This window comes from Aythya fuligula, chromosome 19 (assembly GCF_009819795.1).
Source record: "Aythya fuligula isolate bAytFul2 chromosome 19, bAytFul2.pri, whole genome shotgun sequence".
NCBI classification, from domain to species: domain Eukaryota; kingdom Metazoa; phylum Chordata; class Aves; order Anseriformes; family Anatidae; genus Aythya; species Aythya fuligula.
Window position 1 is genome coordinate 4,601,502 of NC_045577.1, and position 20,958 is coordinate 4,622,459.

At 54.2% G+C, this 20,958-nt stretch overlaps 2 protein-coding genes across 9 annotated transcripts in view; one reads left to right on the plus strand and one right to left on the minus strand.

The window, feature by feature from the left end:
* The first annotated feature begins 173 nt into the window (after positions 1 to 173).
* PRRT1B (proline rich transmembrane protein 1B) lies at positions 174 to 1,550 on the plus strand. The gene is made up of 3 exons (XM_032200511.1): positions 174 to 401; positions 513 to 647; positions 741 to 1,550. Exons 1-3 carry the CDS (start codon positions 174 to 176, stop codon positions 885 to 887), a joined length of 510 nt encoding a protein of 169 aa, XP_032056402.1. The 3' UTR covers positions 888 to 1,550.
* Positions 1,551 to 3,967: 2,417 nt separating this feature from the next.
* The window catches only part of RAPGEF1 (Rap guanine nucleotide exchange factor 1), an 85,620-nt gene continuing 68,629 nt past the window's right edge, over positions 3,968 to 20,958 (minus strand). For 3 of the 8 annotated variants that reach the window (XM_032200271.1, XM_032200270.1, XM_032200272.1), the window contains 15 exons: positions 20,039 to 20,320; positions 18,683 to 18,775; positions 17,047 to 17,135; positions 15,579 to 15,690; positions 13,937 to 14,012; positions 10,828 to 10,912; positions 9,447 to 9,539; positions 8,878 to 9,063; positions 8,635 to 8,719; positions 8,328 to 8,422; positions 7,777 to 7,855; positions 7,532 to 7,633; positions 7,036 to 7,133; positions 5,883 to 6,011; positions 3,968 to 5,391 (listed from right to left, as the gene is read on the minus strand). In XM_032200271.1, coding sequence (XP_032056162.1) covers positions 5,241 to 5,391; positions 5,883 to 6,011; positions 7,036 to 7,133; positions 7,532 to 7,633; positions 7,777 to 7,855; positions 8,328 to 8,422; positions 8,635 to 8,719; positions 8,878 to 9,063; positions 9,447 to 9,539; positions 10,828 to 10,912; positions 13,937 to 14,012; positions 15,579 to 15,690; positions 17,047 to 17,135; positions 18,683 to 18,775; positions 20,039 to 20,320 — 1,755 coding nt within the window. In that variant the 3' untranslated portion in view covers positions 3,968 to 5,240. The remainder of the gene's footprint in view (positions 5,392 to 5,882; positions 6,012 to 7,035; positions 7,134 to 7,531; positions 7,634 to 7,776; positions 7,856 to 8,327; positions 8,423 to 8,634; positions 8,720 to 8,877; positions 9,064 to 9,446; positions 9,540 to 10,827; positions 10,913 to 13,936; positions 14,013 to 15,578; positions 15,691 to 17,046; positions 17,136 to 18,682; positions 18,776 to 20,038; positions 20,321 to 20,958) is intronic. The other 5 variants (XM_032200278.1, XM_032200277.1, XM_032200275.1 and 2 more) reach the window with 2 other exon arrangements.

A 20,958-nucleotide genomic window follows, 5' to 3' on the forward strand; every position in this document is an offset into this window, starting at 1 on the left:
CACGGCCCCAAAGGGGGCAGCAGGAGCGGGGGGGGCGGCCCCGCTGCCAGCCCCGTGCTCGCTCCCAGCCCGGTCAATGATTAACGCCGGCGGGGCCCCATCGCGGGGCGGGCCCCGGCTGCCTCCAGGTGCGGGCCCGGGGCCGCCCGCGGTGCCCCCTCAGCGCCCCCCGCATGGAGGCGGCCGGGGCCGGGGTCGGGGTCCCTCAGGGAGCGGAGCGGGGCCCGCGGGTGGTGGCGGTGGCGGTGCTCGGCGGTGGTGGTCCCCTGGAGGGGGAGCCGCCGCCCTACTCGCCGCCCGACCCCCGCAGCGCCCACCTGCTCTGCCCGCCCTTCGCCCCGCCGCCCTCCAGCGCCTTCCAGCCCTGCCCGCAGCCCGGCGCTCCCCCGCCCTTCATCCCCGTACGTGGCCGGGTCTCGGCACCCCCCCCCCCCCCCAACACCCCTCAGGGGGTCCGAGCCCGGTGGGTGCCCCCCCACCCCACCCTTGACGCCCCCCGTTTTGCCTTCCAGTTCGAGCTGCGCCCCGGCCCCGCTTCGCCCGCTTCCAGCCAGCGGCCGCCCAAGGACTACCTGGTGGAGTCGGTGCTGGTGACCGTCTTCTGCTGCCTGCTGACTGGCGTCGTGGCGCTCGTCTACTCCCACGAGGTAAGGGTGGCGAGGGGCAGCTCGCCCCAAACCCGTCCTTCATCCCCGCCAGGGCTCCGCTGACCTCTCGCTTCCTTCTCCCCCCTGTGCCAGACCCGCGCCGCGCTGAGCCGCGGGGACCTGGCCCAGGCCAAGGCGGCGTCCAAGAAGGCGCAGTCGCTGGTGCTCTTCAGCCTGCTCTTCGGCCTCTTCGCCTCCTTCAGCTGGGTCGTCTACGTCCTGGTGGCCCTCTACCTATGACAGGGCCCCGAGCCCCAGCGGCACGGAGCGTGCGGGGGGCTCCTTGCAGCCTGGGGGGCTCCGGGTGGGCAGAGCGGCCGCGGTGCCCATGTGGTGTTGCCGGGGCTGCTGCGGGAGGAGGGTGAGCACTGGGAGGAAGGTGACAACCGGGCACCATCAGGAATCGCCCTGCCGAGGTAGCACAGGTGCTCGCTGGCTGCCCAGGAGCCACAGCCCAGGCAGGACGGACGCGGACCAAAGCAATACTGGTGCCAAGCCCTGCCTGAGCTGGCAAGGAGCTGCTCTGGCCCCGCTGCACCGCAGGATCGGGCTCTGCAGCAGGTTATTTAGTCCAGCTGCCGGGATTGTCCCTTGGAGGAGCAAAATACCCGGCAGCGGAGCTCAGGGACGCAGCAGGAGGCACGCTGGCTGCTTGGCAGGGGGAGCACCTCGCAGGTTTGGGGCTGGAAATGGAGTAAATGGCCAAGAAGTTAACGAAAGGCCAAAGCGTGCGACTGCTCCGCACAGGCAGCTGCTGCTCTGGGCGTCCAAGTGCACCCTCCCCCTCCCAGTAATTAATAATGTGAAAAAATATAAAAATACGTATTTTAGCTTTTATGATCATTCTGCACACTTAACTATGCTGTATCACCACCTTCTTGCTGCTTCCAGTTTTAAATAAAATACAGGCACAGCCAAAGCTTCTCTTTTCTGTGCACACCGCAGACCCTTGACCGTGGCTTTTGTCCACAAAATTTAGCACAAACCCTCCTGTGAGCGCCCAACCTGGCATTTCCCCCAGAAGCAGCCACTCCCTGAGCCAGGCAGGGGGGAGGCTGCCGGGAGCCTCCGGACCATCACCACTGTTCCTGGGGGGCCACCTGGGCTGGGAGCGAGCGCAGCAGCTCCTAAGCTGGAGAATTTGGGGTCACGGCGTAATGCTGCTGGGAATGGGGGCCCCAAAACCTGGCCGGGGGCACGCAGCCTGCAGCCCCCGCAGGTGCAGCTGGGACTGCTGCGAGGAGCCGGCGTTGCGGGCTCGCTCGGTGTCTGGGCATCCTCCTCCCAAGCCTGCGGATGCCGATTATTTCCAGAGGAATTTTGAACCCCTTCCAGGTCTGAAATAGCGCGGGAGCGTGTGTGGGGGCCGCCCAGGCAGCCGCAGGGATTATTTATAGCCATGGGCAGTCAGCGTGAAGCCGCTGTGCTGGCAGGGCTGTGCCACGCGTTGCGGGGAAAGGAGCCCCTGGCCCCAACAGTGGGCACATCGGTGCCCAGAGGGAGCCAGACGTCCCCCTGAGGTCCCTGGGCTGTGCCAGGGGCTTTTGCTGGGGTGACAGCAGCTTGCTGGGAGGTAAGGAAGTGATTGACAGGGGAAACTTAAAAGCAAAAAGGGCCAACAGCAGGGGAAAACCTGGGGGGGTCATGAGAAAACATGAGGCCACACCAGCTCAAGAAGCGGATTTGATTGTCACTTTAATCCACAGACTGCTGCATGCACTGTAAACAGGATCGTTAGGCGGGTTCGTTACTGGTGTTTATTTGTCTTTAATATAAAAGTTACAGGTTTGAAATGTCTGCGGGAAGATGCCACCATCAGGACCGGGTTAGTGGGAAATCTATAATACAGCCCAACAGCTGGGGGTGGGGGGAGAGGCTGGGGGCAGTGCAGGGCGCTGGGCACTGCTTCCCCACCTCCCTGCCCAGCGAGGAGCCCGAGACCCCCGTTGCCCCCCGAGGGAGGCGAGGGGCTCGCAGCTGCACCAGCCGTGGCCGCGCTCGGCGCTTTTTGCTGGCCGAGGAGCTGCGGCCGTGCCCGTCTCGTGCCTCCCGGCCCCACGCTGTGAGCCGAGCCCCTGCTGCCCCAGAGCAAGGGGCTCTGGGCTCCACACGCAGGGTGAGAACTGAAAGCAGCTCACACACGGCCAGGGGAAGGGGAGCAGCCCCCTCGGCAGCAGGGGCATCGAGCCCACGCCACGCTGCGCCTCCCCACGCAGCCCGGCACGCGGGGAACTGAACCGATGGGGTGTTTTAGTGCTATCACCACACACGATACTCCTAGGAACAGCCTATGCTACAGCACACAGCGGTGGTAGTGACGTGTTCAGAGCCAGCAGAGCCCTGTGCCAGCCAGAGATCGGATTTTGCCTTTTCACAGTCTCGTCAGGTTGTTTTTTTTTAAAATCTTATTTACAAAGCAAAACCGAAGTACTACTTCCTGCTTCAAAGGCTGCGAAGCCTTCAGGGGTTGCAAAGCCTTGACCAGACGTGGCATGCAGCTCCAGGGCTGGTAGTGCCATAAAACAAAATAAAAAGCTTTTGAAGTGTTCTGACTCAGGTGTCGTGTTTGGCACAGCGAGAGCCCTGCTCCTCCTGCTCTGGGGACTGCGAGGGCACGAAGGGGAGGGCGGGGGAAACGCTCGAGAATTTTGCTTTGCTCTCAAAACCAGACTGCAAAGCCCATGCGGACGCACGAACTGGACGTGTTGCTTCACCGCGCCGTGTCTTGCTCTCACGGGGCTGCCGCTGTCGATGCAGGTGTCTCGGTTTGGATCCCACCACGGGCGTCTTGGAGGCCACTGCAGCAGCTTGGGCAGCATGGGGCGAGGTGCTGGGAGCCCGCTGCCTGCAGCTTCAGGGGCGCGATCGAGCTGGACACAGGCCTGAGGATGGGGTAACGCCACCGGTGTGCCCTGCTGCAGGCTGGCAGCTGGAGCCAGCACGTCCAGGGAGCCGCAAAGGCTTTGCAATCTGTAGAAGGAAGTGCTCGCACCTCTGATTCACCCAGAATAAACAGAGGCTTAGCAAACATTGACCTGCTATTGAGAAACAAATCAAGGATGCTCTGCAAAACATCCTGTACGAGCCACTGCTCTAAAACTGCAGGATTTTGTGGGACGAAGGCTTAAAAACCTGTGACCACGTGCCATGGGTCTGAAAAAGGCCTTGCAAGGCTGATAAAATCTACAGCAAATGCTCAAAACCACGACCCACCCTGTAAACAACTGAATGAGGACAGAAAGGAGGGAGGGGAAAGGGCCCAGCTGGGGCTGCACTGGCAAGGACACCCTGGGAGAGGGGACAGGAGGGGACATGAGGGGACAGGGAGGGGCTGAATAAGGCACACCGGACAGACGGACAGACAGACAGATGGGTTACGCTGGGCGGGCAGTGCTCACCCCTCTCCTGTGCCGGGCAGGGCTGGGGACAGGGCCTGGCTGGGGCTGCTTCCAGAGCATGGGGCAAGGAGCTCAGCACCGGGGCTATCCGGGAGGGGAAACCCCCGAGAAAAAAAATTGGCAACGACAGGAGAGGAGAGGAGAGGAGCGAGGCGGTGGGGCCAGCGGGCTGGGCTCCGTCCCTGCTGGCTGTCACCACCCCAGAGGGTCCCCAACTCCCCTAGCCCCACAGCCGGCCCCGAGCCTCCTTCCTTCCTTCCAGTACTTGAACGCCGTTGTCATGGGGTGGGAGTTTTATACATAATGTTTTGCACTTTTTCTTTCCTTTTCCTATAAACCCACGGGTTTTTTCGGACATGCATCAAAAAAAAAAAAATTCCTCACTGGATTCTACACACTAATATTTACAGTCGTATACTACAGAACTTACTGTGCAAAAGCTAGTACCGTCACTAACAGACACGGGTCCACGCACGGGTGGACCGCAGTACCTCGGGAAGTCTCTGGTTCAGGGTTTGGAGGGATGACCGTTTAAATAACGAGATCTAAGAGGAGGAGGGGGGGGTACGATGACTGGAGACGGCGGGTCCCTGCCCACGTTTTCAGTGCCTCTTCTGTATCTACAACCGGTGCCTTCCTCCCAGAAAGGAGGCGAGAGAGATCTGGGGTAAACCGAAGACCCCTGTAAACAAATGCAAGCTCTCCGAAAGCAGAGCTCCCCTGGCAGACAGCGGAGGCTCTTCCATCCTCGTCTCCTAGGGACAAACACGTTGCGAGGTGGCGGCGTGGGCGAGACTCAAAAACCTCTCCTGCCACGGCTGCTTGCGCTGCCGCGACCGGCCCGTGGGCGCCGAGCTCTTGCCGATTCCTCCACGGATGAAACCAAAAGCCCGGCTCTCTCCCAACACCACCTGTAACACGCTTTGCCTGGGACCCTCCTTCCACGAAGCTCTCTCCTCGGGGTTAAAGCTGCTTGATGGCACAGAGGGACGGGAGGAGGAGGAAGGCGAGTGCAGCGAGCGCTGGCTGATCTCTGCCCTCAGCGGCCCGACGCTCGCACGCCCAGCGATCGCTGCCAGCCGGGAGGGAGGGTGCGTCACCCAGTAACAGGTACAAATACTGAACTCCAGTCTCATAGCTGCCCTCTGCGCATCTGCCGAGCAATTCTCCTCGCTCGCACAGCCCCCCCCTCCTCCTAGGTTTTCTCCTCCCGGTCCGTTTTCCGCCTCGTGATGTTCCGAGGTTTGATTTTGAGGGACAGTTCCCACAGGGCCTCTTCCGCCAGGTGGTCGCTGAAGTCATTGAAGAAGGACACGATGTCGTCGTTCCTTTTGATGTCGTAATGTCTGCGGGACACAGAGAGAGGCTGCAGTCAACCACGGGGCTGCCAGGGACCTCCCCAGCCCGGTGCCACCCCCACCCGGCTCCAGCACAGACCCAGCACCGCGCTCTGCATGGCCTGAGCCCACTGCTTGTGGCAGGGGTGTGACACAGAGAAGGGAAAAACCATCACGCTCGCTGCTGAAGTGGGGATAAAGACCCCCAGCACTGAAGCTGGCAGTTGGATCCGCTGTGAGATGCCCTTTAGGAAAACCCTTCATAACCCGGAGAAGAACCAGCCATGGCACAGCCTGGAGCAGGAACTGTCGTGTGAAAAGGGAGAACAGGAACTATGCTGCTACGCTGGGACTCCAAGAAAAATGCCACCACACCTTTGTAGCCTTATCTAACCCAGAGAGGGAAGGAGACCACGACCAGAGCCAGTCTCCCTTCTTCTCTATCACGATGCCTCCACCCCCAGCAGTGCCCCCAGCTCCGCTCCCCCCGCTGCACTTACACTTGCTGGAAGCACCTCATGCTGTCCAGGATGTTAAACTGCTGCCAGCGCTTAGAGAAGTTGACTTTGCTGTCAATGTAATCTGGGTTTCCCAGATGAACAAAGGTCAGGTCCTGCAGAATCAGGCCTCTGAAAGAGAGAAAGGGGCAGCGGGCCAGGGATTAGGCAAACAAGTTGAGGTGTTTGTCACACACAGGCAGGAGAGCTGGCCAAAGGCAGCGCCACATCTAACTACCTCCTCCTGCTGCTGCCGGCAGCGTTGCAATTCTAAACTAGAGGGAAAAGTCTTCCCAGCAGCAGACATGAAGGTGTTCAGGTGCTAAGAACCTTTCATCACATGCAGAGCTGAGAGCGAGAGGGTCTGTGCTCCCTCCTCCCTCTGCCTCCCCAGCTCCTCTGCATCCCTCCTGTGGTCCCCAGACAGAGAGAAGCTGTGTATGTGCACAGCATCTTCCTACAGGACTTTTATGATGGAAGAAAGCAAGACTAGAAATTTTACTGGCATAAACACAGAGCAAATCTGAGCTCTAGATCAGAGGGCCCTTATGGAGAAGGGCAAGGGCTTCAAGCCTTCATCTAGAAACACGACGAAGCAGTCTGTGTTTGACAAGGAAGCTTCCTATTTTATCAGCTCTTAAGTCATCAGAATCAGAGCTGTTGCAGGGGAACACGAAGCAGCTTGAAGCTGTGGGATCCATTTCTCCTCACTGGAATATTTATTTCACAGTGCACAAGCCCCAAGTTGAAAGGCATCACCTAAAGATCCAGCCACTTGGTCTTCCCTTTGCCACAGCCAGATCACCTTTACAAAAAGGAAGCTGAGACACGGAGTGAAGCATCTGAAACAGCAGCAGGTGGTCTGAGCTTTGACTGATGGTTACAAAAGGGAATGAGATGTTTGGTGGTGACTGGAGAAATCCAGCCATCCTGTACCAGGAACGCAGTGTCAGTGGAGGAGGAGCCGTGCCAAGGGATGTCCCTGCTAGGGGACACATTGCTCAGAGCGGGCACAGGGGTCTGACGTGGCACACTGATGGGTTGTTTTACATGTAGGCCAAAAGAGGAGTGCTGAGCTGAGCAGAAGCTGCTGAGAAATTGTTGAAGGAACCACTTGAGTGTGCAGAAGAGCAGAGGAAAGGAACAACCAACTCACAGGTAAGGTATGCAGGGAGGCTCCACATCAGCCAGAGCTGCTCGGTAGGCTCGGAAGGACGAGGAGCTGTCGATCAGCGTGCAGTACTCAGCCAGGCCCTAGCAGAACACAAAGCCCCGGTCACTGCCGCAAACCCATCCTTGTAACCTCTCCCCCAAGGGTGTTAAGGCCGTCCTGCAAACACCTCTTCACCAAGCCTTCAATTTGCAGGGAGGAAGCAGGAGGCTGTTCTCGCAGCCTGTGACAGCGCTGGCACTTTGGCAGCTGTCAGGAAGCCCAGCAGCACTGCAGGCTGCCAGCACAGAATATTTGGGTTATGTGACAATTTCCCAGTCTTTTCCCACTGTGGCATTATTTCCACTGGAGAGCATTCATCCACCGTCTCTCCATCCTGGGATGTCCCTGAGCTCTTAACACCCACCCAGCTGTTTCACACTGCGACCACAGTTAGCTTTTTTCCCCCAATTAAGAGAGCCCGTGCTGTGCTGCTCCTCACCTCTGAGGTTTGTTTCTGCCACTCCAGCCTTCGGATGGGTGCAGAATCCAGTGCAGAAAGAATTGCCAGATAGGAATTAAAATTATTCAGCTTTCGTAAGTGCTGTAAAGAAGGAGAACATACCAATTACTCCAGAAATCTGGAAAGGCTTGGAGCATCAAACAGCTCTACCAACTGTCATGTCCCACTCTCCTGTTCTTTTAATGAACAGCATGTGTGATGCATAGCAAGAAACAAGCTGGTACCTTCATAATCTTTATAAATTTAAGGAGCAGCCTCTCTCGGTCTTGGGCTTTCTCTTGTAACATTATTATTGAACGGACCCTGGAAAATCAGACAGAAAAAAAACAAAACACAGAAAGATAAACCTATTTCAGCAGATCTCAGATTTCTTGCTGTTTCATTTACAAAACCAGTAGCTAATGAGGAAGGACCAACAATATTAAAAAGTTCATGGTATCTCCAACTTAAATGGAGCACTCTAATTCACAACAAAGACAGAATAATTCCAAGGATGAGAACAATAATCCTTCACAGACTGCATTCATTTGCAAGGGGAAAGTTTGTTTGAAGAGCTCAATACTAACAGTAATTCCTTCAGGTTACAGGGCCTTCCAAAACCCTCATGATTTTGTTTCTCTTGTGTTCTGGGGTCTCTGAGAGCCTGGCATCTAGTTCCTGGCCAAAAACATGTAGATGTATACTTAAGGGAACCCAACTCTGCAAGCATTGTCTTGAACTCTAGGACACTGGACGCTAAGCACAATTCATGCCTTGGTTGCCCTGAGCTCCTTACCAGTAGGACATGTTATTAAAGTGCTCTGTGAACTGTGTCAGGTTGGGGCTCTTCTCTTCATTTTGCTCTTTCGCCCAAAGCAAAACTTCTGGTATCTGCCAAGGAAGAAGAGAGGGGTGGGAGAATACCACACATTAGCACGGGATTTCTGCCTTAAGATTCCCAGTCACAGCCTCTGCTCGCAGTCTTTTGCTGACACGAGTTCAGCTGTCTCCTACAATGCAGCAGGTGTGCTGGGAATACCAGAGATTGCAGAGATTGTGTTCAAATCCTTCCCTTTGCCCTCACCCCATCTTTATCTCCGTACCTCGATTTTATAGAAGAGTTCAGCGTCTAGCAGGGTCAGCTGCTCAGCTATCTCGTGACTGTGGAAATCATGCAGGGTCCCCGGCCTGTAGGAGAGAAGGATGAAAAATAAAGGATAAGAAAATGTGACCTGATTTCTTCCCTTTCTTATGTTTTGGACTGAGAATAAACGTTGTGTCCACAACGAAGGGACACCTCGTCTCTCAGACAGAACCAAAATATGGTTATGTGCACACTTCCTCACCTGGCTGCTACCCCACGGGCTGCAAGAGGTTTGGTGGAATTGGCAAACCTTAGCATTTTCTTCTGATCTACTTTATCGAGGATATTTTTGCGTAACACTCTGGCAAGGCTCAGCTCCCCGTTGCAGACCAGCCGGAACACCAGGTCCATCAGCAGCTTGAGAATTTCCTCTGTCAGCTCCACCAAGCTGAAAGATGGAAAACCAATGGAAGGCATCAGCGCTACAGCTCCAAGCTCCGAGAGAATTTGTATCTGTGCACAGTCTCCTTGTCCCTTCCCACAAGCAGAACAGAGTGAATGAATTTCCTCCCCTTCCCAGCTCTTCCTTTCTTGAAGATTCCCCTTTCAAGGGTTATTTTAAAATCCTTGACCCAGACAGGACACACCCAACAAGAGGGTTCCCTGGGTATACTACGGGTATCTTGTTGGTCAGGGTAGGGGATTTCAGCTGTCATCATCTATAGGGTTTAAAACACACACATACACACAGAGATACATTTTTTAACTGGTAGGCTTCTGTATGGTTACTGACCATTCATTTCCCACCCCAAAACAAAGAAGGCAACTCACCACAGCTCATCCACCACTCTCACCAGCACGAAGAAGGTGTTCTTACTGACTCGCTTCTTGAACGTGTCTGGGAAGTGGCAAAACTTCTCATATGTGGGTTGCAAATTAAAGAATCAACTTATGGCAGTCAGAGCACAATGAACAGCTGCCTCGAGGAACATCAGAACAGAAACTGTTCGGTCTTGACCAAAATTGGTGTTCAGTTTCTAGGAGATAAGGGCCACCAATCTGGCTCTAATTAGCACGGTATTAATCTGCCCCCAGCTGCAGGTAGCAGGGATGTGAGGAGGTACTGGGGCCTCGCAGGATTGATGCTGGCAGAGCAGGTGTACCCTCAGGCTCTAATCTCTAAGGTGGAATTTAATGAGCAGCACTGCTACGCTGTCATCTCCCCCACTGGTCTGAGACATCTGGTCTGATAACAGCTCTCAGGTGTCACCTCTGCCTCTCTCATTGCCCAGTTTTCTGCGAGGGGAAGAGCAGTGAGGGAGACAGCAAAGGGTGGAAGAGCTTCCACCAGGTGCACAAAGGCAGAGAGAAACAGGGTGCCAGTAAGTCAAATATCAAGAAGGGCCGGCAGGAATGACCCAGCCAATATTTTCACTGACACCTGCTCTCCAGTGAGATTTTGCTGCGTCCTTGGCAGGATCCACTGATCCCAGCAGGAGCCAGGGGAGCAGCGGCTCTGCTGCAGATGGCAGTGATGAGCCGTGCCTTAGGACAGGCTGACGTCAGGCTCCCTTTGACCTGGGCGTACAGGAGCAAAGCCCACGAGGTCTTTGCACTGCCTGAACCGAGCTACTGAGCCACGCAGCTGATGGCAAAGGGAGCCACGAGGACAGAGCCAAGGGGAAGGAACCACAGGCAGGGGGCTCAGCAAGAAGCCTTCCCCATGTCCTGCCAGAAACACAAACGTTCACGCTGCCACGTACGAGCCCCGGCCTCATCAGCACTTACAAGCTCAGCTCTGAGCTGGGGTGCTAAGAGGACTGTGCTGTATTTCTTGTAGGAAGAGGGAAAAGGTGTCTTGGCAGTGTTAACCTACAGCTGCCCCACCGCCTGTCTGGAAGGCAGAACACACGATCCCCATTCTACAAACAAGATGTCCCAAACAAAAGAGCTCTTCCCCAGTTCTGTATGGAAAATCTGAACTGCTCTTCTCCCCTGCCAGGGTCCCCTGGTGACTACACTCAGATCCAGTGCTCCACTCCACGTGGATGTGCCCTGCAGCATCTCCCACCTGCAGGCTGCAGAATGGAGGGGGTGCAGGGCAAGCACGTTCCTGACTGCATCCTCCAAACTTGTCACCAACTCCCTCCATGATGCTCATGCTGCTCAGCCATGGTCCCTGGGGCAAGCTGCCTTTCATGCAAAAGGATATCTGTACTGCAGCTTCTTGATGAGCTCTTCAGGGGTAATGAATGTCCTGTATGTAGTCAGAAAGGCTTCACAGTACAGCACCAGATCTGTGGAGAGAGACAAGGAAGCCTCAGTCAAACATGCTTTCAGAAAAGTAAGCTTTGTACGAGGTTGAATCCAGCCTTGCAGAAAGAGGACACAGACACGGGCACATTTTGACCAGAATTCACTTCACAGAGAAGCTGTGCTGTTGTTTCTTACCAGCAGATGGACCCTACGGCACAAGAGCAGAAGTGACACTGCCCCGTTCCCCCTGGCCTGGCTCCCATCTGCAGCGCTCCCATTTGCTTCCTAGCTTGTGTGACCACCAAAGGGGCTGGTGGAAAACACCTGCTCGTGGGACAGGAGCTTTTAATAACAGGGCAAATTAAAACGTGCTGACAATGCTGGGGATAATTTAAAGATGAGAGGCGGGTGCCCTTATTGCTCAGGCAGCAGAGAGCCCTGCAAATGAATGTGGTCGTTTCCCTCATGATCAGATTTTTTTTTTTTTTATGTTTTGATATGTTACATGTTTTGATATGATGATATGGTGCTGCAGATCCTCTGCCCTTGCTGTGTTCCAGGAAACCTGCCCCAGGAGAGTGTAAATATAAATTATTTTCAGCCAAAAGAATAAATTGCACTGCAAAAACTGACCATGACCTGCCATGGCACAAACACTGACACAGTGCACGCTGCCGACTTCTGTTTATTGATCTGCAGCAGTGCTACAGGCCCCAGAACCACAAAGCTTTGGCTGCTGGTACAGAGGACGGCATCTGAAAAAGCAGGAACTCCAAATGCGAAAGATTTCAGGCCAGGACTGCAGCACACCCGCAGCCTAGGCAAGGCTTGGCCACCGTGGGCAGCAGTGGTCAAACTGGGAGTTTTATAGCCCCAATATTCAACCTCTCGGTGCTGCAGTCAGCATCTGCAGCAGGATGGCACGCTGCCCTTGCCTGGCCCGCTGCAACTGCTGGCAGAGGCTCGTTAGCACCGAGGGGAGAAAAAGCTCCTGCTGTGCCTGCTCGGGCCTGGCCCTACACGCAGAGCTGGCTGCGGGCAGGACGAGGAGCGCCCCACACCCTGTGCCGTAACACCAGCCCTTTGTGCGGGGAGGGTGGGAAGCAGCAGGGATCGCTGCGAGAGCCGTGCCTCTCCTCTACCTGCGGTGTTTCTCTTGGCAGCAGCCTCGTGGAGACGCTTCTTCCTCCTGCTCCTAAATCACAGAGCGCTGCTGGCTCCTGGCTAAGGACAGCTCTAAAGGCTGGGTGGTCACGTCGGGGTGAGCCCCAGGCCGTGTCCGGCTGTAATCCTGCGCTGGCGGCAAGCGCACGCGGCTGCGAGCACTTAACTGACCGTGGGTTTTGCTCGTAAAGATCCCATGTTCTCCTTTTATCCCTTATTCCATTTAGCTCCTTTAGAGAAGTCAGAAGGACAAGAAGCATCATGCAGCAGGGCGTGGAGTTACGTTTATTCTGGGTTCCCATCTGCCCAAAAGGCGATGTGAGGTAATACAGCTGGTCTGCTCTGGCACTCGAAGCTGCCAAGAAATTCATCTTTAAAGGAAAGCCTCTTAACTATACCCCTCTGTGCCGTTTGGCTGATTGATTTACAAGCCCTGAATTCTTCTCATTGTAAGCTTAATTCATTAACCCTCGCAGTCACCCAAACACTGGGTTAGCATAGCACAAATTCCTCCGTGCTCCATTCAGATCAGCGGCTTGGCAGAGTGTGTCAGGCTAAGCTCTGTGACTATTCTGAGACACGCACCGCGCAGATCCCCCCTCCGCCCATCCGCTCTCCCTGGCCGTGCTGCTGTGTATTTAAAATCCTGCTCTGGTTTTCCCCAGTCTTGAGAGGTTCTCCAGAGCTTTCGCCTCACTGCTTGCAGCCTCCTGTGAGCTCCCTGTTCGTGAGCCGGTGCTCTAACACACACCCCTTTATCCAGTGGCTGTCTTTAAGAGGGAAATTCTTCCAGTATGATGCTTGTTTTGGAGAATGGCAAGAGTAAATCAGAGATTCTCTATTTCAGTTTCAGCTTTTCCAGAAGGGGTATTTCCACCATCTCATTTCAACATATATATTTTTTTACATATACACACCTAAACATAGTGCAATGAACTGCCTGCTTTTCTCTAATATGTTCCTATCTTTGGTCCTTTGTGCCTGGATTTGCTGCCTGACGTAAACACAGACATATATCTGCCAGGGGAAGGATTTTCTCGCCAGCTGAATGGTGCTGGTAAGTAATTGAAAACACCTTATGCTACAGTAAAAAGGCAGCCATTTAAAAATGCACATGAAAGATATTTCCCCTTTGACTATCAAACCTCTGAAATATGAGAGCTGAGTGGCTCAGTGGGTTAGTGCATTCTGCCTTGCATCCCAGGAGATGAGGAGATCAATTCTGGTTAAGGCCATCAGCACAAATGCATTTGGCAGGTTCAGAATCACTCGCTGGAAATGCTGCAAGGGCTGTCTTTGTCACAGCGCTCGGGAAGGAGCTGCTTCGTGTGGGCGGTGTCTGGGTTTGGAGAGATGGCGGGGTTTTAACAAATATATAGCTAGGGGTTGCCACCCCCTGCTTCCCTCCCCCACGTCTCACTTCAAGTACTGTGGATTCCCTCCCTGAATGGGTCTGGGTGGCCACCAGCAGGCAAGCAGTACAGAGCTGCACTAGGCAGTGAGGCAGCAGGGAAACGAGGGGTGTCAGTAGCACCTGGGTAGCCTGCCCGATCCCACGGGCACTGCTTCAGACCCAAACCATCTCTCACTTTGATGCAGCACTGTCACCAACTCCACCGCTGCGCCTCGCCTCCCAGATCGGGGCAAGGCTGTGAGGATTTAACACCAGCCTGCTGTGAAATGGAAGGAGCAGGCGCTCATCCAGCTTACCTCCGTTCCACCAAAGCTAAGCATGACCCCCCCCAAAACTTGGGGGATCATCACTGCAGTCCTCCCCAGCCTGGCCCAGCTGTGGCAGTCACATCAGCACTGCTCACACTACAGGGACTTGGAAGAACAGCAGCAGCAGGAGCCCACACCAGGCTGAACTCCTCAGCTTTGCTCTGGTGCATCCACTGTACCTTTCCTGTCGGTCTCTGTCGCGTGCACTAACAAAATATCTCCAGATCCACCACGGACGTCTGGGCCGTCATCTCCCTGCAATGAGAGCGGAGAGGCGTTACGCGTGGTCCAAGCTCCCTTCGGCCTGGTTCACCACCTCGGGGGTTCAAACTTTGTGCTGACTGGCAGAGCACACAATGTTCCTGGCACCGCTCGCAGCGCAAGCCGGGACACGGTCTTAAAAGTGCTGGGCTAATCCGGGAATTTTAGGAAAACATTTGGTGTCCCAGATGAGGATCTGGGCTGATCTGCGCTCAGGGCCTCTGACTTTGTGAAGCCAGGCTGGGAAGCGCAGCGAATGCTGAACCTTCTGCCCACAGAAGAATGAACCCAAATGTCCCAGACTCCCAAACGCTCCCAGAAGACCATTAATGGAGCAGTAGCTCTGTGTAAACTGTCTCAAAGTGCAGGATCACGGACCACAGCTGCTGTGGGGTGAGAGGTTGTGCATTCAACTCGCATGTTTCCTGGAACATCATAACCTAGCGAGTTCACTCCCTGATCTGGAACCGCTTGGCTGGAGGTCACCTGAAGCAATCCGATGAGCAGGAGCAGAAAACAGCTCTGCTAATACTTGACCCCTGCCTTACCACTTTCTGACAACATCTTTCTTTTAGCTACTGCTGTTCACAACTGAAAATATGCAAAACTGATCTGCCACTCGGCCAGGGGTTCCCACACTGCAGGAGACGGTGCACAGAGTGGCTCTGTATTGTTTTCAACGCGTAGACCATAAAGCAAAAAGTTAGGGGCTGACACGAAGCTGCTACTCCCAAACGTTCAGAAATCACAGGTTAAAAAAAAAAAAAAAAGTTAATGGAGATATTCCTGCAGGGAAAACTGGAGTCATGCCAGGCTTTCTTTATAAAGGTCTGTCATTTCAATATGCAAAACACTGAAAAAAACCATGGATTTACAGTCATGGAGCAGCTATGTCTAAAATGTGAATTTTTCAGGTGACCCTCTGGCAAGATTCAGGAACTGCTACTTACAGAATGACTAATGGCTTCTCACTTTCTCCCCTGCATCTTCGCTCACCAAAGACCACTCCTAAAGTGCCAGTAAATGATAAATTCTTTCTGTTTTTCAAGCTAGCCCCCTGACAGGCTGAAAGGTTCAAAAACTTGCATATTCCCTCAAGCCGCACGTCAAAGGCAGCTTGGTTCAAAAGCACAGTGAGCAAAGCTGTCTGGGAGCGCACCCAAGGCTAGAAACAAAGCTGTTTCTCCAGCACAGAGCACTGCTTTGGCTGCTCTTGCATGTCAGTAATATAATGTCCTGCTCAGGAAATCTGCTGAACGTGCCTCCGGACCGAAAGGGCAGTGCCACAAACCTGCACCTGGATTACTTGTGCTTCATTTCGGACTGGAACAGGCTGACGACGTGGGAAGGAGCGGGCTGGGGAAAGGGCACAGGACGAACGGGTTCTTAGAGAGCATCTCACGCTTTCACAACACTGCACACACAAAGCTGCACACCACTTGTGCTGCAACCTAGTTTTGCTATCAAAGAAAAGCCGATACCTTGCTTGTGCACACAGAGAACCAGATCTCAGTGGAATATAAACCAAGGGGTATGGAAGCACACCCTGCAGGAACCTACCTCTTGCTTCAGCGTTAACCTAGCCATAATTTCACTGTGGTCAATAAGGGAGAGCTCATCTACTTCTTCCTCCAACTGTGACGATTCCAAAGCATCCGGTGACTGCTGCTGCCTGTAAAAACCACAGGCAACAACCATCAGTGCCATCGCCAACCAAGAGAAGAGACGCTGGGTCCAACCCAAGCTCTCAGTACACAGACCCTGGTTAACAGCAGTAAGTACACAGAAAGCCTGGAGGTAAATCTTTTGCAAACAAGCCCAAACGTCTAGCTTGAATTCTGTTGCTTTGCTCACCTCTTGAAAAGCAGAAGATGAACCTTTAGGACCTGAACACTCGCGTGCCTGGATTTCTGGCAGAAAGGATTTTACTGTGCCTTGCATGAGTGCACACTTCCACATCTCTTTAATTCACCACATTTTTCGTGCACACAAACCTAAGCCCTTCCTCAAATGCAGAGAGCCTGAACATCCTCTGCCTGTGTACACCTTTTAGGCAGCTCACAGCCCATTGTGCTGCTGCAAGGGGAAATGGCAGGCTCTCTCTGCAGGAAGCTTTAGCACTCTGACCCCTTTTTTAGTGTACATTCACAACCCTAGTACTCTTACCCCAAAGGCAGGTACTCTTACACCTGGACACGTGCTCTTTGTGCTTGGATTCCTAAAAAAAAATGAAAAAAGTGCCTGTCCTGAACAGTTTTCCCCAGGCACAGGTCAGAATCCAGCACATCAGTCTGTGCTCTCCCCTGACATGGGGCTTTGCAGAGCACTGCTGCATTGTCTCCTTCACTGCAGGGATTAAAACCCTGAGACCAACTGCAAGAAAATGGGGGAGGGAAGTTGACTATCACGCACCAAACAATGCTGTTCTCTATTTTTGCTTTAGAAATGCAATTGAAGAGCAATCTCAAGCAGCAGGGAAGCACTCACTCCACTCCTCCTGAAGCCCATCTGTTACAGCCTGCACCTCTTCATTTACATAGACAAATGATAGCTAAGAGCATTAGGAGGGATATAAAGCCTCCTGCTCTGGGGCCTCAGCCAGCCTCTAACTAGCAGCGTTAGGAAGAAATTCCCTTCTGGAAGACGATTTCCCAGCAGCAATACAGACTTTTTTTGCACGTTTCCCTGGAAGCAGGAGGGAGCAGCCAGCGTCTATGACAGGACTGCCAATTAGATGGACTTGCGATGACGACCACAGGCTGCATTAACCCCTGCAGGCTCACTGAGTTAAGTACTGATATCTTGCCTGGATCCTGATATCCTGCCTCCTCCTGCAGTAGCATCCTACCACTCATCCATTGTAGGAAAAAAAAAAAAAAAAAAAAAGGCTTAAAATCTGAAGGGCTTTGGGACGGTTGAGGGCCGAAGAGGCAGCCACAAGGACTGATTGCCAGGGGGTGGACAGAAAGGATGATGCTCTGTACACCCCGAGGTTGGGAAGCGTGTGCTCTGTGGGATTTGGGCTTACCTTTCAGCTCCATCTTTGCCTTCCTTCCCCATGGCACTGCTGTTTGAACCGGAGTCTTTGGAGTGGCCTTCTTTGACGGAGGGAGATTCCTGCAAAGAGAACAAGTTTCTCATTATTGCCTGGGGTCCTACAGCACTGCTAGGCTTGCATTTACAGTCTTACTGCCTCTAAACGGCCCTTTACTGTAAATTCCTACGGAGCGGTTAAAGATTGATGCAAGTTAATGCCAAATGCCAGGAAAACACAGAAGTTAATTAGACAGGAAATTTGGGACCATCTCTGGAGACTGGTGTAATTAGTATTGTTTGCTTTTAACATTGTGAAATGATGCTGAAAGTTACAACACAAGTCAGCTGTTGTCTTGGATTTTAACCCTCTCGCCACTTTTTTTTCAGCCCTTATTGTTGGATACACTCGTCCTTGCCTTCAATCAGAAGGGGCAAAGCCAGCTCCAGGCTCCCGTTTCAGTTCCCCTCTCAGATCCAGCCCCCAAAAGACCAGACCATCAGGGGGTGAGTGCAGACTGCCCTTCCTGCTCCCCTCGTGCCCATTAGAAGAGCTTCCACAGCGACAAAACGTTCCCACTTCACAACTCACGGCTGGGAAACGAGGCTAACGCAAGAAGCAGAGCCATCCAAACCCAGCCTGGGAGAGCAAATCATGTGGCATTTCAAATTAGCCATTTCAAGAGGAAAAGAGCCATGAATGGCAAATGGGAACATTGATCTCATGGTGCTGGAGGTCAGAGTCATTTAACGCCACGCAGAGTGGAACCTGAAGACTCAACCTGCTGAACACACGGGACTGAAACCACCTGCACTCAGATCCAGCCTGCAAAACGCAGCAGCGAGGTGAGGTGTGTCAGTGGCTGCAGATTTGTCCCGGACTGTGTCTGTAAAGCCCTTTTTCACAGTTCAGGACCAAACAGCGACTGCCCGAAGTGCCGGGCTTGCCTCGTTGTGTCTCCTAAGGGAAGTGATGGGAGCCCTATCTCTTCGGCCATGTAACGCCAGCACAGATAAAGGTCTTGGAGACATCCTGCAGGAGAAATGCCTTCCTAGGCGGGCACGGGACCAGCACAGACCTCTGCCGCCGTTGGCTCTGACACAACAGGAAGATGGCACCTCCCTGGCGTGGAGCACACCCTGCCCCCTCTAGGAAATTCCTAAGATAGGAGGCGTGAGGAAAGGAAGAAACAGCCCTAAATCAGTCCAGCACTTCGTACCCAGATGGGGCAGTAAAAGATTAACAAAAAAAAAGAGGAGTAGAAGGCTTTATTTATTGACACAGGAAAGCCAAAGCGGTTACAGGAGTGAGCCCGGACACAGGACCGTGCTGGTGAGAGCGCAGCTTTCTGAAGGGGAACCTCACGCAAGCAGCTCCAAACAAACAGCGAAGCGCAGGTGAGAGAGGGAGGAAGGAGAAGCCACCCCTCCATCCTGCCAGGGCATCCTGACAGCCTGCTCTCTACCCGAACCAGGAGGCCACCAAAGCCAGCAAGCCAGGAGAGGGCAAGCAAAGGGACAGCCGGCGAGGGGACAGGGCACCCCGGGGTGCGCGGGGCCGGTACCAAGCGCGAGCTCAGCATGCACCAGGCAGCCCCTTCCCGGTGCGTGGCCCTCTCCAGGTTACTTACTCCTGCAGGGTGAGGGACCTCCCCGTTGCTCTGGCCAGAGGAATACAGATTGACGTATTCACCCTCACCAGCCTCCTCGCTGGCGTTTTCGCTCTAGGGGAGACAGGACGAAAGGAGATAGGTGACGGTGCCCCTCGCCAGCTGGTAGCGAGCGCCCATGCCCATGCCTGGGAGGAGCGGTGCCCTGCGGCCGCTGCCACCTAGCCAGAAGCCCTGCCTCTGGCTCAGCTGGTGTTTTCTGGGTCTCCAGGAGTATCCAGAGGGCCCCGAGCTGCAGCAGGCACTGCGTGGCAAGAGGGGACTGCGCAGGTGCCAAGCGCGCACGAGGGCTGAAGGCTGCGGCTGCTGAGCGGTCAGAGCCTGGAGCACACACACCCGCCCTGCTGACACCAGGCCTGCTGCTAGGTGCAGAGCAGCCCCAAAGAGCCAAGTGTGTCCTAAAACTGCTTCACAGCACAGCCTACAGCCATCATGCCAGGCTGAGCCAAGCTCAAGGGCAACTGGGCTGTAGCAAGGACCCAAAGCAAGGAAGATGCAACAGCGAGGTCAGGTCCAAAGGGTGAAAAATGCTCATTGCTTCTGCCGTCTGTGTCCCTCTTCCAAGCCTTGTGAAGAGGCACCACCACCATGCACCCAGCTCAGGCTCTAATCCCGTCACCTCTGGGTTTTGCAGCGAAGAGGAGAGACGCTGCCCTGTACACGAGGTGCTCAACGAAGCAACCTGCCAGCTGCCTGCAAAAACTGCCTGGGACTTGGAGCTCACGGCAGCGCCCGCCAGCGAGGGAACTGCTTTAGTCCCACTCGACCGACAGCGATGCTTTGCACCGACTCTGCCACCACGTGCACAGCCGGTGCTGCTGGAAGAGCAGGAGCCTGGAGGAAGCTGCAGGAGAGCACGAGCTGAACCAAACCCACAGCCCCAGGGGCTCCCCAGGGGGAAGGGAGCAGGACAGCACTCACCAATTCCTGCCGCAGCAGCAGCTGCGGGACAGAACCCCTGCTGGGAGCCTGTGTTCAGAAACTACCAACCTCACACCACCCCTTTACCTTCCTCTGGCTTGTATCACAATTGCAGGAAGCTAGAGCAACTTCTCTTCCTCTCCCCTTCACCAGCATTTGACATTTTACGTTTCCAACACAGGCATTAACATTTTCTCAAACCCATGAGGTTGTTCAGGTTTTTTTTTGTAGCAATCTCTGTATGAAATTACCTCTCTGCATTCCCACACGAGTTTGGAAGCCAGGCTAGATCACATCGAGCTTAAGCACGTATTAATACAAGCGACATTTCTTTCAAACAAAACCAACCCCCAGCCTTGCATTAAGGTGCATTACAATCCCTTTGGATAGTCTCACCGAAGCCGTCTGGAGAGAATCAGTGAAAGAGGTTTCAGAAGGAAGGCAGACAGGAGCATTCCCGTTAAAGCTGCTCTCCTGCGAAGAGGAGTTTGGCACATCCCCAGCGCTGGGAGACTGGCTGGCCGTGGCTGGCACCGCTAGGTCAGAGCTCTGAGACGGGTGGACGGGGGGGAAAGGCGGGGTGGAGCAGGACGAGGAGGTAGAAGACAGGAAAGGAGGTATGGAGACTTGGTTGTGAGGCACAAAGTCCTGGGAGTAGGACCTAAACACGGACTTGTACTACAGGACGCGGAGATGGACGACACACAAACGAGGAAGATGGGAAAAGGAAGGAGACAGACAAAAGAAAAAGAGATTAGATCAGCAGCAGCTCAGCAGTGACAGCACAAGGCAATTCCAACAATGGTCGAGAGGCGAACCCCAGCAGAGGGAGCGTTATTTGATCATCCCCCCATTCCTGCAGGAACTGCTGCCTGGGCTGGCAGGCGGCTTTTTCATGGTGAGGAGAGCCCTGACACCAGCAGCAGCCGGGCAGGGGAGGTGGGCAGTGGTGTTTGTCTGCAGGAACCCAGCTTCTGCTGGGCAGCGGGGAAAGCCTGGGTTTAGCACTTAGTGACAACGTGCACCTGGAAGGCGCTTGGGTAGCTGAAAGGATGTGAAGCCATACAGAAACCAGGACTGCGAGCACGCTGGAAGCGTCTCAACAGAGAGAAGTACGCTGGGGATGGTTGCTTTTCTGGGATTTTCCACAGGATCCAAAATTAAGATGCCACTTGCTCCAGCCCTGTAATTTAACAGCTCCTGTGTCAAGTCTGTTCCAGAACACACAGCTCCCAGGGAGAGGTGACTGGATCCCATCTTCAAAGCTACGCTGAAGGATAAAGGAGATTACAACAGGAGATGCTTTTACTCCTTCC